The sequence below is a fragment of the Anomaloglossus baeobatrachus genome, chromosome 1 (genome assembly GCF_048569485.1).
Source record: "Anomaloglossus baeobatrachus isolate aAnoBae1 chromosome 1, aAnoBae1.hap1, whole genome shotgun sequence".
Lineage (NCBI taxonomy): Eukaryota > Metazoa > Chordata > Amphibia > Anura > Aromobatidae > Anomaloglossus > Anomaloglossus baeobatrachus.
In genome coordinates, this window is record NC_134353.1 from 507,949,785 (window position 1) to 507,969,868 (window position 20,084).

At 42.4% G+C, this 20,084-nt stretch overlaps 1 protein-coding gene across 1 annotated transcript in view; it reads left to right on the forward strand.

The window, feature by feature from the left end:
- The window catches only part of SHOC1 (shortage in chiasmata 1), a 525,180-nt gene that overhangs the window by 492,090 nt on the left and 13,006 nt on the right, over positions 1 to 20,084 (forward strand). Inside the window, exon 23 of the mRNA XM_075348066.1 lies at positions 10,114 to 10,235. Within this exon, the coding sequence (XP_075204181.1) occupies positions 10,114 to 10,235 (122 nt within the window). The remainder of the gene's footprint in view (positions 1 to 10,113; positions 10,236 to 20,084) is intronic.

The following is a 20,084-nucleotide window of genomic DNA, read 5'->3' on the forward strand; positions in this document are numbered from 1 at the left end:
CACTCCCTCACACCCGGCACATCTGCCCTTGTTCCTGAATCTATTTAACCCTCCCTTCAGCCTGTAGGGAAACAGCATTAACCCTATAGTGGATTATCATGGAGTGAGCACAACCGGGGCGAGACATACCGGCCGTCATAGATAACCCCGGTCACAGTGTCACAATATATATATATATATATATATATATTATATATATATATATATATATATATATATATATACAGTGCCTATAAGTAGTATTCAACCCCCTGCAGATTTAGCAGGTTTGATAAGATGCAAATAAGTTAGAGCTTGCAAACTTCAAACAAGAGCAGGATTTATTAAAAGATGCATAAATCTTACAAACCAACAAGTTATGTTGCTCAGTTAAATTTTAATAAATTTTCAACATAAAAGTGTGGGTCAATTATTATTCAACCCCTAGGTTTAATATTTTGTGGAATAACCCTTGTTTGCAATTACAGCTAATAATCGTCTTTTATAAGACCTGATCAGGCCGGCACAAGTCTCTGGAGTTATCTTGGCCCACTCCTCCATGCAGATCTTCTCCAAGTTATCTAGGTTCTTTGGGTGTCTCATGTGGACTTTAATCTTGAGCTCCTTCCACAAGTTTTCAATTGGGTTAAGGTCAGGAGACTGACTAGGCCACTGCAACACCTTGATTTTTTCCCTCTTGAACCAGGCCTTGGTTTTCTTGGCTGTGTGCTTTGGGTCGTTGTCTTGTTGGAAGATGAAATGACGACCCATCTTAAGATCCTTGATGGAGGAGCAGAGGTTCTTGGCCAAAATCTCCAGGTAGGCCGTGCTATCCATCTTCCCATGGATGCGGACCAGATGGCCAGGCCCCTTGGCTGAGAAACAGCCCCACAGCATGATGCTGCCACCACCACGCTTGACTGTAGGGATGGTATTCTTGGGGTCGTATGCAGTGCCATCCAGTCTCCAAACGTCACGTGTGTGGTTGGCACCAAAGATCTCGATCTTGGTCTCATCAGACCAGAGAACCTTGAACCAGTCTGTCTCAGAGTCCTCCAAGTGATCATGAGCAAACTGTAGACGAGCCTTGACATGATGCTTTGAAAGTAAAGGTACCTTACGGGCTCGTCTGGAACGGAGACCATTGCGGTGGAGTACGTTACTTATGGTATTGACTGAAACCAATGTCTCTACTGCCATGAGATCTTCCCGGAGCTCCTTCCTTGTTGTCCTTGGGTTAGCCTTGACTCTTCGGACAAGCCTGGCCTCGGCACGGGTGGAAACGTTCAAAGGCTGTCCAGGCCGTGGAAGGCTAACAGTAGTTCCATAAGCCTTCCACTTCCGGATGATGCTCCCAACAGTGGAGACAGGTAGGCCCAACTCCTTGGAAAGGGTTTTGTACCCCTTGCCAGCCTTGTGACCCGCCACGATCTTGTCTCTGATGGCCTTGGAATGTTCCTTTGTCTTTCCCATGTTGACCAAGTATGAGTGCTGTTCACAAGTTTGGGGAGGGTCTTAATTAGTCAGACAAGGCTGGAAAAAGAGATAATTAATCCAAACATGTGAAGCTCATTGCTCTTTGTGCCTGAAATACTTCTTAATACTTTAGGGGAACCAAACAGAATTCTGGTGGTTTGAGGGGTTGAATAATAAATTACCCTCTGAATAAACTTTTCACAATTTTAAAAAAAAAATAAAAAAAGAAATAACATTCTTTTTTGCTGCAGTGCATTTCACACTTCCAGGCTGATCTACAGTCCAAATGTCACAATGCCAAGTTAATTCCGAATGTGTAAACCTGCTAAATCTGCAGGGGGTTGAATACTACTTGTAGGCACTGTATATATATATATATATATATATATATATATATATATATATATATATATATATATATATATATGTATATGTATATATATATATATATATATATATATATATATACACACTGTGTGTATATATATATATATATATATATATATATATAACATTCACATTCCTGGATAAGCAATAAGGTGCAGAAATCTACATGATATTTGTCATATGTATATGACACTACAGTGATATTGGATATTGCACTGCACTGAAGACAGGAAGTTTTTGTCTATTTATTACAAGTTGAGGGCTAGATCCAAACTAAGTAAATAGTCCCTTATACACATTACCTGAAGGGCAATCACCTAGTTTAAACAAAGTCCTCTAAGATTAAATAATCCACAGCAGGACTATTTTGTTGTAATTAATAGTGAAACATTATTCATTAACTGACAAAATTCTATACACATAAATGATTTGCCCTTGCAATTAATATAAAGTAACAATCATATGGTAATGGTAGTAATCAATGCAAGGAGCTCCTGCACAAGGCGTCCCTCTACTCTGATGGCTGTTTCGCACCTAGCTTCTTCCAGGGGGTCATGTCAAGGAGGGGAAAGTGCTAACCTTATATAATATGCCGTACCCTATCAGTGTACATCGTTGGTGTAATAAGCATCTGCCGGTTTGGAGCAAGTGGATCTATTGTTTAGGATCCCTTGCTCCACAAGGGTTAAATGAAAACTTGGGTTTTTAGTGCTTTTCTGTGACATTGATATATATTGATAGGGTACAGCATACTATATAAGATTAGCACTTTCCCCTCCCTGACACGACCCCTGGAAGAAGCTAGGTGTGAAATGGCCGTCGGGGTGAAGGTACGCCTTGTGCAGGAGCTCCTTGGATTGATTTCTACCATTACCGTATGATTGTTAATTTATATCAAGTGCAAGGGCAAATCATTTCTGTGTATATAATTTTGTCAGTTAATGAATAATGTTCCACTATTAATTACAACAAAATGGTCCTGTTGCGGATATTTTAAGTTAGAAGACTTTGTTTAAACTAGTTGATTGCCCTTCAGGTAATGTGTATATGGGACTATTTACTTAGGTTGGATCTATACTTCAGCTTGTAATAAATAGACAACTTCCTGTCTTCAGTGCGGTGCAATATCCAATATCACTGTAGTGCCATATACATATGACAAATATCATGTATGTTTATGCATCTTATTGCTTATCCGGGAATGTGATTTTTTTCATACCTTCATCCATAGTGCTATATATATATATATATATATATATATATATATTTATATATATATATATATATATGTGTATGTATGTATATACAGTTAGGTCCAGAAATATTTGGACAGTGACACAATTCTCGCGAGTTGGGCTCTGCATGCCACCACATTGGATTTGAAATGAAATCTCTACAACAGAATTCAAGTGCAGATTGTAACGTTTAATTTGAAGGTTTGAAAAAAAATATGATAGAAATTGTAGGAATTGTACACATTTCTTTACAAACACTCCACATTTTAGGAGGTCAAAAGTAATTGAACAAATAAACCAAACCCAAACAAAATATTTTTATTTTCAATATTTTGTTGCGAATCCTTTGGAGGCAATCACTGCCTTAAGTCTGGAACCCATGAACATCACCAAACGCTGGGTTTCCTCCTTCTTAATGCTTTGCCAGGCCTTTACAGCCACAGCCTTCAGGTCTTGCTTGTTTGTGGGTCTTTCCGTCTTAAGTCTGGATTTGAGCAAGTGAAATGCATGCTCAATTGGGTTAAGATCTGGTGATTGACTTGGCCATTGCAGAATGTTCCACTTTTTTGCACTCATGAACTCCTGGGTAGCTTTGGCTGTATGCTTGAGGTCATTGTCCATCTGTACTATGAAGCGCCGTCCGATCAACTTTGCGGCATTTGGCTGAATCTGGGCTGAAAGTATATCCCGGTACACTTCAGAATTCATCCGGCTACTCTTGTCTGCTGTTATGTCATCAATAAACACAAGTGACCCAGTGCCATTGAAAGCCATGCATGCCCATGCCATCACGTTGCCTCCACCATGTTTTACAGAGGATGTGGTGTGCCTTGGATCATGTGCCGTTCCCTTTCTTCTCCAAACTTTTTTCTTCCCATCATTCTGGTACAGGTTGATCTTTGTCTCATCTGTCCATAGAATACTTTTCCAGAACTGAGCTGGCTTCATGAGGTGTTTTTCAGCAATTTTAACTCTGGCCTGTCTATTTTTGGAATTGATGAATGGTTTGCATCTAGATGTGAACCCTTTGTATTTACTTTCATGGAGTCTTCTCTTTACAGTTGACTTAGAGACAGATACACCTACTTCACTGAGAGTGTTCTGGACTTCAGTTGATGTTGTGAACGGGTTCTTCTTCACCAAAGAAAGTATGCGGCGATCATCCACCACTGTTGTCATCCGTGTACGCCCAGGCCTTTTTGAGTTCCCAAGCTCACCAGTCAATTCCTTTTTTCTCAGAATGTACCCGACTATTGATTTTGCTACTCCAGGCATGTCTGCTATCTCTCTGATGGATTTTTTTTTTTCAGCCTCAGGATGTTCTGCTTCACCTCAATTGAGAGTTCCTTAGACCGCATGTTGTCTGGTCACAGCAACTGCTTCCAAATGCAAAACCACACACCTGTAATCAACCCCAGACCTTTTAACTACTTCATTGATTACAGGTTAACGAGGGAGACGCCTTCAGAGTTAATTGCAGCCCTTAGAGTCCCTTGTCCAATTACTTTTGGTCCCTTGAAAAAGAGGAGGCTATGCATTACAGAACTATGATTCCTAAACCCTTTCTCCGATTTGGATGTGAAAACTCTCATATTGCAGCTGGGAGTGTGCACTTTCAGCCCATATTATATATATAATTGTATTTCTGAACATGTTTTTGTAAACAGCTAAAATAACAAAACTTGTGTCACTGTCCAAATATTTCTGGACCTAACTGTATATATATATATATATATATATATATATATATATATATATATATATATATATATATATATATATATATATATATATATATATATATATATAAATACACTATAGTGCATTATATATTTTGTTTTGTCTTTTCTACGTAAAAAAAGTAGATATTGATTAATACCTATTTATACTGATTGATTATTCAATTAATTATTCAATTCAAATGTGGATAGATAGTTTGTGCTGACACTGATGCACCCTGAGCCTGCAAGACAACTGGAATTTCTTTGGAACTTGATTGGGGCTGCCTGTCCATCATCCGGCTATCCTGTGTTGCAAAGTTTCATCAATTTTTCTCTGACATCCACGTCCAAGGAGAATAGCTACAGTGTCATGGCTTGTAAACATCTTGATTATGTTGCACACTGTGGACAAAAGAACAACAAGATCTCTAGAAATGGACTTGTAACCTTGACTTTGTTGATATTTTTCAATAATTTTGGTTCTCAAGGCCTCAAACAACTTATTTATCCTTTTTATATTTTCCATGCTTAGTGTGGCACAGACATACAATGCACAGATTGAGTCAACTTCTTTCTTTTTGTTTGGTTTCCGGTGTGAATTTCATATTGCCCACACGTTACTTGTCACAGGTGAGCTTGAAAGAGTATCACATAGTTGAAACAAAGTTGTTTACCCACAATTTTGGAAAGGTGTCAACTATTTTTGTTGGACTATTTTTGGGATTCTGTGTGAAATTATGTCCAATTGTCCTTATTTTGTCAGGTTTTTTTGTGTTGTTCCAATACACACAAACAAAATAAACATGTATAACAAAACATGTATAATTGCAATCATTTTCAGGGAGAAATACTTCATTTTCTGGAACAATTTCAAGGGTGCCAACACTCTAGCATACCTGTAAATGTTATTTTCATGTCTGTTTTTTAGAAACATAATACGTGATTTTTTTTTCTTTATCCAGTTTGCAGATAGTATTTTATAGTACCAGCATTGTGCATGAGATTTAAAGAAATCTCATGCACAAGCTGCAAAGCTCCTTTACAGAGGCAAATATTAATGCTAAAATCGCTGTGGGAATGTATTCTAATGTTTCTAATAATGCTTTAGTATTGAATGTAGTGAATTGTGTGCATGTAAATAATGAACAATCTTTTTCTCAGTGTATATTTAACAATGATAATGTATGTGTCACAACTATAATATTTATAGCAAATATCAGCCACGTCTGAGATTTTTACTTTTAAAATGGAATTCGAATGAGGCTTTAACCATTATCAATCCGCAAGCAACGAAGCACATGGCTTCAGTCAACTGGCTGTAAAGTGATCTGTCCTAGTAAACATTGCCTTTACTTTGTTGGTTTTATCTAGGAAAGTGACACCTTAATTGGATTAAACAATGATGACTGATATCCAATTAAATATATATGAGTATTTAGATAATTGGGACTGAACTTGCTCAAGGGCTCATGCAGACGAGTGTGTAAATCGGACGTGTGCTATTGAATTTTTGATTGGATAATAAGAAGAACAGCGCATTTATCCGTATTATTCAATAGGGCTATTCAGATCTCTTGGTCTGACCACCCATGAGAAAAAAATATTGCAGCATGAACTACCTGATCAATGATTTAGATGAAGGTATTAAGGGTAAACTGATTAAATTTGCTGATGACACAAAGCTAGGAGGAATAGCTAATACTAGAGAAGAGACAGAGAGGATTCAACAAGATCTAAACAAGCTGGAACAATGGGCAGCAACTAATAGAATGGTTTATAACAGGGAGAAATGCAAAGTCATACATCTTGGCAAGAGTAAAGGTACCTTCACACATAACGAGATTGCTAGCGAGATCGCAGCTAAGTCACGGTTTCTGTGAGGCAGTAGCGATCCCATTAGCGATCTTGTTATGTGTGACACCTACCAGCGATCAGGCCCCTGCTGTGAGATCTCTAGTCATTGCAGAATGGTTCAGGCCATTTTCTTCAAAGGCGATGTCCTGCTGGGCAGGACGCATCGCTGTGTTTGACACTCTGTGACAGGGTCACAGTGACTGCTGAGATCGTTATACAGGTCGCTACTGCGACCTGTATTGTTCCTGGATCGCTGGTAAGATCTGACTGTGTGACATCTCACCTGCGACCTCCCAGCAACTTACCTGCGATCCCTATCAGGTCTCATCGTTTTCGGGATCGCTGGTAAATCGTTGTGTGTGACTGGGCCTTTATGAAAAGAGCATATACAGCATGGGAGGAATAGAGCTATCCAAAAGCATGTGTGAAAAAGACTTAGGTATACTAATAGATCACAGACTTAACATGAGTCAACAGTGTAACGCAGCAGCAAAAAAGGCAAACACCATTCTAGCATGTATTAACAGAAGCATACAGTCTAGATCACGTGAAGTCATTATCCCCCTTTACTCCTCTTTGGTCAGACCTCATCTGGAATATTGTGTCCAGTTCTGGGCAGCACATTTTAAAAAAGACATCAACAAACTGGAGCAAGTTCAGAGAAGAGGGACCAGAATGGTGACTGATCTGCAAACCATGTCCTATGAGGAACGGTTACAGGATTTAGGATTGTTTAGCTTGCAAAAGAGAAGACTGAGAGGAGACTTAATAGCTGTCTACAAATATCTTAAAGGCTGTCACAATGTAAAGGGATCAGTTTTATTCTCATTTTCACAAGGAAAGACTAGAAGCAATGGGATGAAACTGATGGGGAAGAGACACAGATTAGATATTAGAAAAAACTTTTTGACAGTGAGGGTGATCAATGAGTGGAACAGGCTGCCACGAGAGGTTGTGAGTTCTCCTTCAATGTAAGTCTTTAAAAAGAGGTTGGACGGACATCTGTCTGGGATGATTTAGTGAATCCTGCTTTGAGCAGGGGGTTGGACTAGATGACCCAGGAGATCCATTCCAACTCTAATATTCTATGATTCTATGATTTATGGACCAGAATAGTGCCTGGAAATGTCTGTGAATAGCGAATTTCAAATCGGTTTCCAAAACCTAAAAAATGTATCAGGGGCAATTCATCAAAGCTTATATGCCAGAAAACTAATGAAAAAGCTTAGAAAAAAAACACAATTTTCTTTGTACAATACAGAGTTCTGCAAAAATATTGCTTCTCTTGGCTTTTTCATACCAATTTGAAGTAGCTCCACCAAAATAGGCAGATCTGGGGAGGATCTGGTGTGGGACAGGATATGGCCTCGCTCTCCAAATTCATTAAAAATACCAGTGTTTATTACATCACAAATGCTACACCAATCTCTGAATGGAGTAACATTCCTGGCTAGGTGCATGCCACAGAGAAGACGCGCCAAATTCATTAAGTGGTGTATGACTCTTAATGAATTTGCAGCATTGTTTTCCAGCAAGCCGTCCATTAAGGCTGGGGTGCACAACTCTAGTATTAATGAATCAGACCCTTAAGGGGGCTTTACACGCAGTGATATCGCTAGCAATATCGCTGGTGAAAGCACCCGCCCCTGTCGTTTGTGCGTCACGGGCAAATCACTGCCCGTGGCGCACAAAACCGTTAAGAGCCGTCACACAGACTTACCTGCTAGCGACGTCGCTGTTGCCGGTGAACCGCCTCCTTTCTAAGGGGGGGCAGTTCTTGCGGCGTCACAGTGGCGTCACTAAGCAGCCGCCCAATAGAAGTGGAGGGGCGGAGATAAGCGGCTGTAACATCCCGCCCACCTCCTTCCTTCTGCATTGCCGGCGGCCGCAGGTAAGCTGTAGTTCGTCGCTCCTGAGGTGTCACACGTAGCGATGTGTGCTGCCTCTGGAATGACGAACAACCTCCGTCCTGCAACAATCAACAATTTTTTGAAATTGAACGACGTGTCAGCGATCAACGATAAGGTGAGTATTTTTGATCGTTAACGGCCGTTCGTTGGTGTCACACGCAACGACGTCGCTAACGATGCCGGATGTGAGTCACGGAATCCGTGACCTCGGCGATATATTGTTAGATATGTCATTGCGTGTAACGGGGCCTTTAGATGTGCCCACGGGACTATGTACCCATAGATTTTGCCGCGGAAAACCTGCAGATTTATCAGGACTTTTTAGATAAATCCGCAGGTCTTAGCAAGTACAGACACTCCCCATGTTCTCCTATGGGACATGAGGAGTGCTGTATCCATGCTGCGGTATGTGCGGCTGCGGAACATGCTGCGAATGTCCCGCAGCCGCACATAACTGCATGTCAATTATTCCTGCGGAAATATCTGCGGAATTCCCACCTCTATACTATGGAGATTGAGGCCGGGACTTCCACAGGTAAGTCACATGAATGTCCACAGGTTTTCCGCAGATATTTCGCTGGAATCCCGCAGCTATGGATAGCTGCGGATTCTGGGGAGCTGCTACGAGAAATCTGCGGACAAACCTGCTTATATATCCGCAGGTATATTGTCCTGTGGGCACATAGCCTTAGTATTATAGCATGCCATTTTTCTAGATGATTCTTGATAGCTTTTAGGGAATTTTGACATGGTAGATTTGTTGTGAACATTTCTGTGAATACATATCATCTATATAGAGTTGTTTGATATTAAGGATTAATTCCACTAGCATAATTTCCTTCATTTAGATCAATAAGATAGTGACATAAACTTCTGCAGCAAATCTACTTCTTACACTCTTGGGCTACGTGCCCACAATCTGGACATGCTGCGTCTTGGTTGCAGCATGTCCTCTTCTGTAGGGCCACGAGTGTCTTCTGCAGGAGACCGCAGCTGCCCATGCCCACGATCAGGGTTTGAGCCACTGCGGACTTTCTTTCTGTTCTCCCTGCGGAGAACACTCTTGGCTCCGCAGCAATAAATTGAGAGGCTGTAGCACAGGAAGCCACACCGCATGTCAGTTTACGCTGCGGGAAAAAAAGCACAGTGGGCATGATATTTTTATAAATCCCATCCACTGTGCTTGTACTGTACAACGCAGCGTTTTGGATGCTGTGTAACGTTGTGAAACCTGATCGTACTATATATATGTTTATTATTTTAGAAAAAATAAAGCAATCACAATACTAACTTCAGTTTTTAAACTGTTTAAATTGCACCAAGTGTTATTATGTAAACATTGCCATATGCTCTTGCTACACAAATACTTCTCATGATATTTTCTTCCAACCATATGCGATGCCACCTTTTTTGTGTGAGTGGCAGCTTTTAGTCTGCTATGAATTCAGCATTATAATTACATGTGTATTATGACTTTTTTAGTAAAATGTATTCATATGATAGTCTGATAAAGATCACTTATATGACAGGTTATTGTTTTTTTGTTTGAAGGATCTGGAAAACCTAATGCCGGATAAGTCAGCAGAGGCTCTGATCTTGAAACTTGTAGCCTTGTCTCTGCAATACAGCTGCTGCTGGCTCCTCTTATATGATAAGAAGAGTAATCAATTTGAGTAAGTACTTTCTTTGAAAAAGGTAGCTGATGCATTTTTCCATTAGTTTTGCATCAGTCATGACATCAGTAGTGATCCGTTAAGTTGCAGCAAACTAAAAAAAACGGATCCCGATGTCACAGATATACAGTATGTCAACCCAGCCTTACTTTCATACCAGGGTGCTTATTGTGATGCTGATAGCATTTAATGGGACCAGTTTAAAGGAAGGATGTCATGGTTTTTTATTTTTGTATTAATAATAGTGATTATGAAATGAAGTATTTTTAATACAAAATTAAACTCACTGTTTATTTAGTTTTTATTTAATTCTAGTTTTACTGAAGCAATGGGGGCTGCCATCTTGGATTTGGTGTTTGTAATGACAGTTACTCACCTCCTTTATGGCAGCCCCTAGGGAATACGACCCCATCTAGTTACATACAGAAGGCGTCTGCTGTGAAATGGATGCTCCCCGTTAGCTGTCCAGATCACAGCAGAGGGAGGAGATCAGCGCCATCTTTGTGGAGCTCACAGCTATGCTGTGTGCTACACATTACCCCTGTCACCCACCGGGATGGATGGGGTGAGTACTGGCACCGAGCAACGGTGATTGCACCATTACTGATCCTGGCGCACTGCTCTCCCCACTCTGCCGCGCCCCCCCTCCTCCGCACTCTGCCGCGACCCCCCCTGTTGTGATTCAGTGACTGAGGAGGATCAGAAAAATGGACAAAAACTGGGAATCCTAGAGTGTCACCAGAGTGGTTGGAATCTTAGCGGACTGCAGACCTCACACTGACACACAACTAGAAGTAGCCGTGGGACATGCCTACGATGACCTGGTCGCCTCGACACAGCCGGAGAACTAATTATTCCTACAGAGAGAAATACAAGAAAAGCTAATCTGCCTCGGAGCAGTCCCCCAAAGATATAGATAGCCCCCCCACATATAAAGATTACGGTGATGTAGGAAAACACAATACACAGGAAGAAAACAGATTCAGCAAAGATGAGGCCCAAACTAACATTATAGCTAACATTATAGGAAAGGATAGGAATGAGCACTGTCTGCAACCGTGAAAAACCCTAGAAAATACAAACACGCCTGGAAAAACAGACTCTGCTCCCACTATATTAGTACTCTGGTGTTACTGAGATCCAAGCAAAACACTAATATAGAGGAGGGACTGAAATCAGTACCAAGCATGACAAAACAAAATATACTGCAGAAAATGAAGCAAGGTACACAGACATTCCTAGCAGGGAATGATCCAACTCCACCCAGACTCCACACAAAAAAAATCAGAAAATAAGCCTTAGTACCTAAACAGCAAACAACAAGTAAATGGAAGCAACCAGCATGGTACAAAGACCAAACTTATCTGAAATTAGTCCAAGTAAAAACAGAAGGTTAGGCTGGCTTCAGGATGTCCTAGAACACAGGAGGAAACATTGAGCACTGGCCAGGAACAAGAGAACACTACACAGTTATATAGGCCAGTCAGAACCGCCTGACTTCCAATCCTCATCAGCAGTCTGGCCTCTATCAAGCAAGCCAACTCCACTACCAGCATTGGCCACCAGAGGGTGCCCAAAACTGGAACCCAGTCCAAATGTGTTCACAACAACCACCCCGCACTATGCCGCGACCATCCCTCCCCCACACTATGCCGTGACCCCCCTCCCCCGCACTATTCTGCGACACCCCCCACCGCACTATGCCGTGACCCCCCTCACCTGCACTATGCCGCGACCACCCTCTCCCCCGCACTATGCTGCGACCCCCCTCCCCCACACTATGCCGTGACCCCCCTCCCCCGCACTATGCTGCGACACCCCCACGCCGCACTATGCCGCAACCCTCCCTCACCTGCACTATGCCGCGACCACCCTCTCCCCCGCACTATGCCGCGACACCCCCTCCCCTGCACTATGCAGTGACCCCCCCCCTCTGCCGCACTATGCCGCGACCGCCCCTCACCCGCACTATGCTACGGACCCCCCTCCCCACGTGTGCTCACCTCGGGCCTCTGCTGCTCGTACCTGATGTGAGTGCATGCGGCATTGGGATACAGTCAGCAAGTTCAGCGGGGCATTGGGAAACAGTCAGTAGGCAGTGTCGAGGCATTGGGAAACAGTCAGTAGGCAATTTGAGGCATTGGGAAACAGTCAGTAGGCAGTGTGTGGGTATTGGGAAATAGTCTGCAGGCAGTGTGGGGAGCATTGGGAATCAGTCAGCAGGCAGTGTGGGGGGCATTGGAAAACAGTTAGCAGGCAGTGTGGGGGTCTTTGGGAAACAGTCAATAGGCAGTGTGGGGCATTGGGAAACAGTCAGTAGGCAGTGTGGGGGCATTGGGAAACAGTCAGTAGTCAGTGTGGGGGCATTGGGAAACAGTCAGCAGGCAGTGTGGTAACAATGGGAAACAGTCAGCAGGCAGTGTGGGGGGCATTGGGAAACAGTCAGCAGGTAGTGTGTGGGGCATTGGGAAACGGTTAGCAGGCAGTGTGGGGGTATTGGGAAACAGTCAGTAGGTAGTGTGGGGCATTGGGAAACAGTCAGTAGGCAGTGTGGGGGCATTGGGAAACAGTCAGCAGGCAGTGTGGTAACAATGGGAAACAGTCAGCAGGCAGTGTGGGGGGCATTGGGAAACAGTCAGCAGGCATTGTGTGGGGCATTGGGAAACAGTTAGCAGGCAGTGTGGGGGTATTGGGAAACAGTCAGTAGGCAGAGTGGGGGTATTGGGAAACAGTCAGTAGGCAGTGTGGGTGCATTGGGAAACAGTCAGCAGGCAGTGTGGTAACATTGGGAAACAGTCATCAGGCGGCAATGTGGGGGGTATTGGGAAACAGTCAGCAGGCAGTGTGGGGTGCATTGGGAAACAGTCAATAGGCATATGGGGCATTGGGAAACAGTCAGTAGGTAGTGTGGGGGCATTGGGAAATAATTTGAAGGCAGTGTGGGTGCATTGGGAAACAATCTAAAAGCAGTGTGGGGGCATTGGGAAACAGTCAATAGGCAGTGTGAGGGCATTGGGAAACAGTCAGCAGGCAGTGTGGGGGCGTTGGGAAACTGTCAGTAGGCAGTGTGGGGGCATTGGGAAAGTCAGTAGGCAGTGTGGGGCACTGGGAAACAGAATTCATAGAGTATTGGTTCTAGGTGTATTATCTCCTATATCACAGACCAATTATTAAAAAACACCTTTGTTAATATACATTGTTAAAACGGGAAAACCCTGATTAAATATACATCTACTATCCCCATATGGAACAAAACAAACCTCCATGCAGTGTTATAACCAATTTATGGGAAATACTACCTCAGACAGCAGGGGAGAATTTCTTCCTCTGTTCTCGAGGCAATAGATCTCAGAGAGGACCTCTTTGTTCTTAGGACCTCAATGCCAATATATCACATCACATAGGAGACACTGTGGCTGATGTATACACATCACACAGGAGATGCTAGGGCTACAGCATATACATTACATATATAAAAGACGCTGAGGCTGGTGTCTTCATCGGTGGGACGGGAGCACAAAGCACCAAGAAAGTACACCCTGACACTGACAATGGACAGAATCAGGACGTAATTCTTCATTACATGCGCTGTAGCATTCAGTAGTGAGTATTTTGTGCTTAAAGTGTAACGGGGGATTAAAGGGCCATCAGCCAACAAAATGGGGCCACAGTCCTGAGCACTGCAGTACCCGGTAATTTTTCTGAGGACTGCAAAAAGGGATCTCACCCCTGGTATAAAGTGTCTAAAAAGTCTTCCTTTTGAGGGAGCAGATGCATGCACTGGTGTTGTTTAGACAGATGGTGCAAACAGAAGAAGCCGTGGCATTTTCACATGGTTGGGAACTGCAATTACCCTACATTGGGAAGAATAAAGAGGTTTGCACTTTGCGAAATGAAGTAACGAAAGTTTTCCTTAACCTGTCCAAAAAATGATCCCTTCAATTAGGGAAATAAAACAGGTATACTGTACTGTTATGAATGTAAAGAAGTAATGACCTATCAACTAAAAGTAAAAAAAAATAATTTGCGGTGTCTGCAACTGGTTTGCTAATCACCAAATGATTAGGCAATTACAAAGGCTTTTTTTCAAGCCATTCCAAAAACTTTTCCTTTTTTCTGGAGACAGAAAATGTGAATGTGAAGAAATTATGGCTTGTTATCACCAAGCCTTTTCAAAAATTATCCCTATTTTTTAAGCTATTTCTTAAGGGTAGAAAAACATTAAAGTACATTTCCCATCATCAGTAGTATTCTCTAGTAGTGATGGGCCGACCCGCAGATAACCTGGATCGGCGGGTCCAACCAGGTTTAAAAAACAACAAACAACTGGTTCAGGCCCAGTATTGATCCCAGATATCTAGCCAGACGCAGGTCCTCATATAAGTCTATTGGGACCCGAATCAGGTGCTTAAATATGATGGTAGAAGGGATAGGGGGATTGAAGCAAGCGCTTCATACTTACCAGTCTCCGAGTGGCTGTACAATGCTTTCGGGGCTGCTTACTCTACTTCCGTGGCCACTCATTATCTTTATGCATGTGCAATGCTTCCCTCACCCACTGGCAGTCACCGCGCCTTTGATTGGTTGCTGTCACACAGCATCCCCACCCTGTGTGCCTGACTGCTTTCAATCACACACGCTGTCTGCGTCTAAATTAGTGTAAAGATAAATAAAAAAATTGGCGTAGGGTCCCCCCATATTATGATTCCCAGCACAGATAAAGCATACGGCTAAAAATTGCAGCCCCCAGCTGTATGCTTATTTTGGCTCTGTAACAGTCAGAGGAAATGAATGCGGCTTTTTTTAAAAAAAATATATTTAAATAGATAAAATAAAGGCGTGCGGTCCCCCCAAATTGTGATACCCAGCCATTATAAATTAAGTACAGAAAATCGCCAAACAGCAGTATGTGGCATTATAACAGGCAACTTCACCTGAATTGGTCACTTGACCAGCAGCACAGACTCATGGATAAATATGAAAAAACAAGAGGACTAGAGTCTCAAGGGCATAAAGAATTTATTGGATGTGACACACCAGTGATATTAATTAAAAAGCGGACAAAAAACAAATGAACAAAACATGGATAGTAGCTCATATCATATTGGCATGATGGAAATCATCAAATCATGGGTCATATTAAATATGGGGGCAGAGGATAAGAAAAAATAATAGTGTGGGATTAGATCAATATACAGTGCCTACAAGTAGTATTCAACCCCCTACAGATTTAGCAGGTTTACACATTCGGAATTAACTTGGCATTGTGACATTTGGACTGTAGATCAGCCTGGAAGTGTGAAATGCACTGCAACAAAAAAGAATGTTATTTCTTTTTTTTTTTTAAATTGTGAAAAGTTTATTCAGAGGGTCATTTATTATTCAACCCCTCAAACCACCAGAAGTCTGTTTGGTTCCCCTAAAGTATTAAGAAGTATTTCAGGCACAAAGAACAATGAGCTTCACATGTTTGGATTAATTATCTCTTTTTCCAGCCTTTTCTGACTAATTAAGACCCTCCCCAAGTATGAGTGAACAGCACTCATACTTGGTCAACATGGGAAAGACAAAGGAGCATTCCAAGGCCATCAGAGACAAGATCGTGGTGGGTCACAAGGCTGGCAAGGGGTACAAAACCCTTTCCAAGGAGTTGGGCCTACCTGTCTCCACTGTTGGGAGCATCATCCAGAAGTGGAAGGCTTATGGAACTACTGTTAGCCTTCCATGGCCTGGACAGCCTTTGAACGTTTCCACCCGTGCCGAGGCCAGGCTTGTCCGAAGAGTCAAGGCTAACCCAAGGACAACAAGGAAGGAGCTCCGGGAAGATCTCATGGCAGTGGGGACATTGGTTTCAGTCAATACCATAAGTAACGTACTCCACCGCAATGGTCTCCGTTCCAGACGAGCCCATAAGGTACCTTTACTTTCAAAGCGTCATGTCAAGGCTCGTCTACAGTTTGCTCATGATCACTTGGAGGACTCTGAGACAGACTGGTTCAAGGTTCTCTGGTCTGATGAGACCAAGATCGAGATCTTTGGTGCCAACCACACACGTGACGTTTGGAGACTGGATGGCACTGCATACGACCCCAAGAATACCATCCCTACAGTCAAGCATGGTGGTGGCAGCATCATGCTGTGGGGCTGTTTCTCAGCCAAGGGGCCTGGCCATCTGGTCCGCATCCATGGGAAGATGGATAGCACAGCCTACCTGGAGATTTTTGCCAAGAACCTCCGCTCCTCCATCAAGGATCTTAAGATGGGTCGTCATTTCATCTTCCAACAAGACAACAACCCAAAGCACACAGCCAAGAAAACCAAGGCCTGGTTCAAGAGGGAAAAAATCAAGGTGTTGCAGTGGCCTAGTCAGTCTCCTGACCTTAACCCAATTGAAAACTTGTGGAAGGAGCTCAAGATTAAAGTCCACATGAGACACCCAAAGAACCTAGATAACTTGGAGAAGATCTGCATGGAGGAGTGGGCCAAGATAACACCAGAGACCTGTGCCGGCCTGATCAGGTCTTATAAAAGACTATTATTAGCTGTAATTGCAAACAAGGGTTATTCCACAAAATATTAAACCTAGGGGTTGAATAATAATTGACCCACACTTTTATGTTGAAAATTTATTAAAATTTAACTGAGCAACATAACTTGTTGGTTTGTAAGATTTATGCATCTGTTAATAAATCCTGCTCTTGTTTGAAGTTTGCAGGCTCTAACTTATTTGCATCTTATCAAACCTCCTAAATCTGCAGGGGGTTGAAGACTACTTGTAGGCACTATATATATATATATATATATATATATATATATATATATATATATATATATATATATATATATATATGCCTGAAACAAGAGAAAGTGCCTAGTGCAATAAATAGTTTTAAATAACCAGACAACCCACACAAATCCCTATATACCCCTATTGTATAGAAATCAGACCACATCAGAGTGGTCATTCCTCTCCCTCCATGAACAAGCTGGTTTGGGTGTACTGTACCCCAAAGTGCGAAACGTACATCGGTGGGTGATGGGGGAGTTCCCCTCTATGTGTGAACAGAACTGATGCATTAGCCACTTTATTTAGCACCTGGCACTTTACTTTCATGTGGTCTGATTTCTATACGATAGGAGTATATGGGGATTTGTGTGGGTTGCCTGGTTATTTAAAACTATTTATTGCACTAGCCACTTTCTCTTGTTTTAGGCATATATATATATTGATCTAATCCCACACTATTATTTTTTCTTAACCTCTACCCCCATATTTAATATGACCCATGATTTGATGATTTCCATCATGCCAATATGATATGTGCTGCTATCCATGTTTTGTTCATTTTGTTTTTTGTCCACTTTTTAATTAATATCACTGGTGTGTCGCATCCAATATATTCTTTATGCACTTGAGACTCAAGTCCTCTTGTTTTTTCATTTCCAGCCATTATAAAGCTGACAGCTGGGAGCTGGTTTTCTCACACTGGGGAGGCCCATGGTTATTTTACCCGGAACTTTACCAGATTGCCCTGGTACGATAGCAATCATGGTAATAAGGGCTTAATGACAGCTCACAGCTGCCACTAAACCCTAGATTAGAAAGGGGAGGCACCTCTAAGACTCCCTCTACTAATCTGTAAGTGAAAAGAAATAAACACAAACACCAAAAAAATCCTTTATTTGGAATAAAATACAAAAACCCACCCTCTTTCACCCCTTTATTAATGTCCAGGGTATGACAAAAAACAGAAGTTGGGGTGCCTAGACTGGCCGTCAGACTAGAGATACTACACTGTCTCTCCTCCCAGTAGAACGCCTGATGGTTTCAAGGTCTGGATCAACATAGTCCTGACTCCTGTGTAGCCCTGGTCTAATACTCCTTCTCCCCTCCCCAGGGGAGGATCGGGACAGGAGAACTTAACCTCCACAAAAAACAACAGACAGGGGAAAACCAAAGCTCAAACTCACTGCATGCTGCATGCACAAGACAATAAATATTCAGGAAGAAACAAAATACAGAGAGGAAATAAACAAACGATAAGGATATTTCCAATGCATAACTTATAGCATACAACTGTTCACCAAACTGGATCACCACATAGAAAGACCAGAATTGCTGGAGCAAAAGCTACAGCGATAATCAGCATGTGAGGCTAAGTTCCACCATCTTTTATACGGTGGAGGTGGCTGTGATAGGACATCAGCAGTCTGTGACCCCAGCAGCAAATCACCAGTCAGCAGGAATTAATTCCTGCTATACCAATGACCAGTGAGCATTAAAACAGTCAATGCCCAATTCTGGCTCAGCAACTAAGAAGCATCAGGTTGCCTGCCAGACTCTGCAATGTGAACAGAGTCTGAAATCACCATGACAACTAGTGAGTGAGTAGCAGAACACCATAAGACAATTAACCCCAAAAACACCCAGGTCCAGCATAATCCACATGCGGTCACATGATGATTCCTCAGATGAGGTCACTCAGTTGCATGAGATCACCTGAGGTCAGGTTACCTGCGATCAAAGGTGGAGGATCATGGGAACCTCTAGCTGTGACTGCAAATAACATGACTGACATCACGGCTTATCGCTGCAGCTCAGTCTCTGCCTGAAGCTCACAGCGGATGGTCACATTCTATGCCCGTGCAATGTCACTTCATATATAAATGAAAATTAGCAATAAATAATACCTAATACGACCCCAAAACAGGAGTAAATATCCAAAATAGCAAACGGGTGTTTGCAGACAAAGACCAGAAGCTTAAAACATAATTTTTAATAGTGTGCTCATTAAAGCGGGCTTTACACACTACGATATCGATATCGTTAATGATTTATCGTCGGGGCCACGTTGTTTGTGACGCACATCAGTCGTCATTAACGATATCGTAGCGTGTAACAGTTATGTGCGACCTAAAACGATCTCCGCTTCTATTGGACGGTTGCCGTGTGACATCGCTGTGACGCCGCACGACCCGCCCCCTTAGAAAGGAGGCGGGTCGCCGGCCATAGCAACGTCGTAGGACAGGTAAGTCCGTGTGACGGGGATAAGCAAGGTTATGCGCGACGGGCAGCGATTTGCCCGTGTCGCACAACCGACGGGGGCAGGTACAATCGCTTGCGATCTCGCTAGCGAGATCGCAGTGTGTAAAGCCTGCTTAATAAGTGATGGCTTACTGCATAAAAACGTGAACTAAAAACTAACAAATGAGCCACTAGGCCTCCAAGCTCAAATTGGGCCTATTTGGCACATAAGGCACATTAGACAAAACATCCCATATTGAACACACTCAGAATAAAGTGGTTTAAAAGAACCCCAAAAATACCCACAAAGAAGGAACCGCCCTCATATATGTGGTATATGGGTGTAATAGGACTGTATACAAGTACAAACCAGACCTTTTAAATAACCAGAATACCACCCTTACCCGTCAAAGATGGATTCCGTTCAAAGAAAGGAATGATCTTGGTTTACGGTAAGACCATTCCTTTCTTTGAACGGGATCCATCTTTGACGGTTAAGGGTGGTATTCTGGTTATTGAAAAGGTCTGGTTTGTCCTTGTATACAGTCCCATTACATTAAAACCCAAATACTACATATATGAGGGCGGTTCCTTCTTTGTGGGTATTTTTGGGGTTCTTTTAAACCACTTTATTCTGAGTGTGTTCAATATGGGATGTTTTTGTCTAATGTGCCTTATGTGCCAAATAGGCCCAATTTGAGCTTGGAGGCCTAGTGGTTCATTTGTTAGTTTTTAGTTCACGTTTTTATGCAGTGAGTCGTCACTTTTTAATGAGCACACTATTAAATGTTATGTTTTAAGCTTCTAGTCTTTGTCTGCTAACA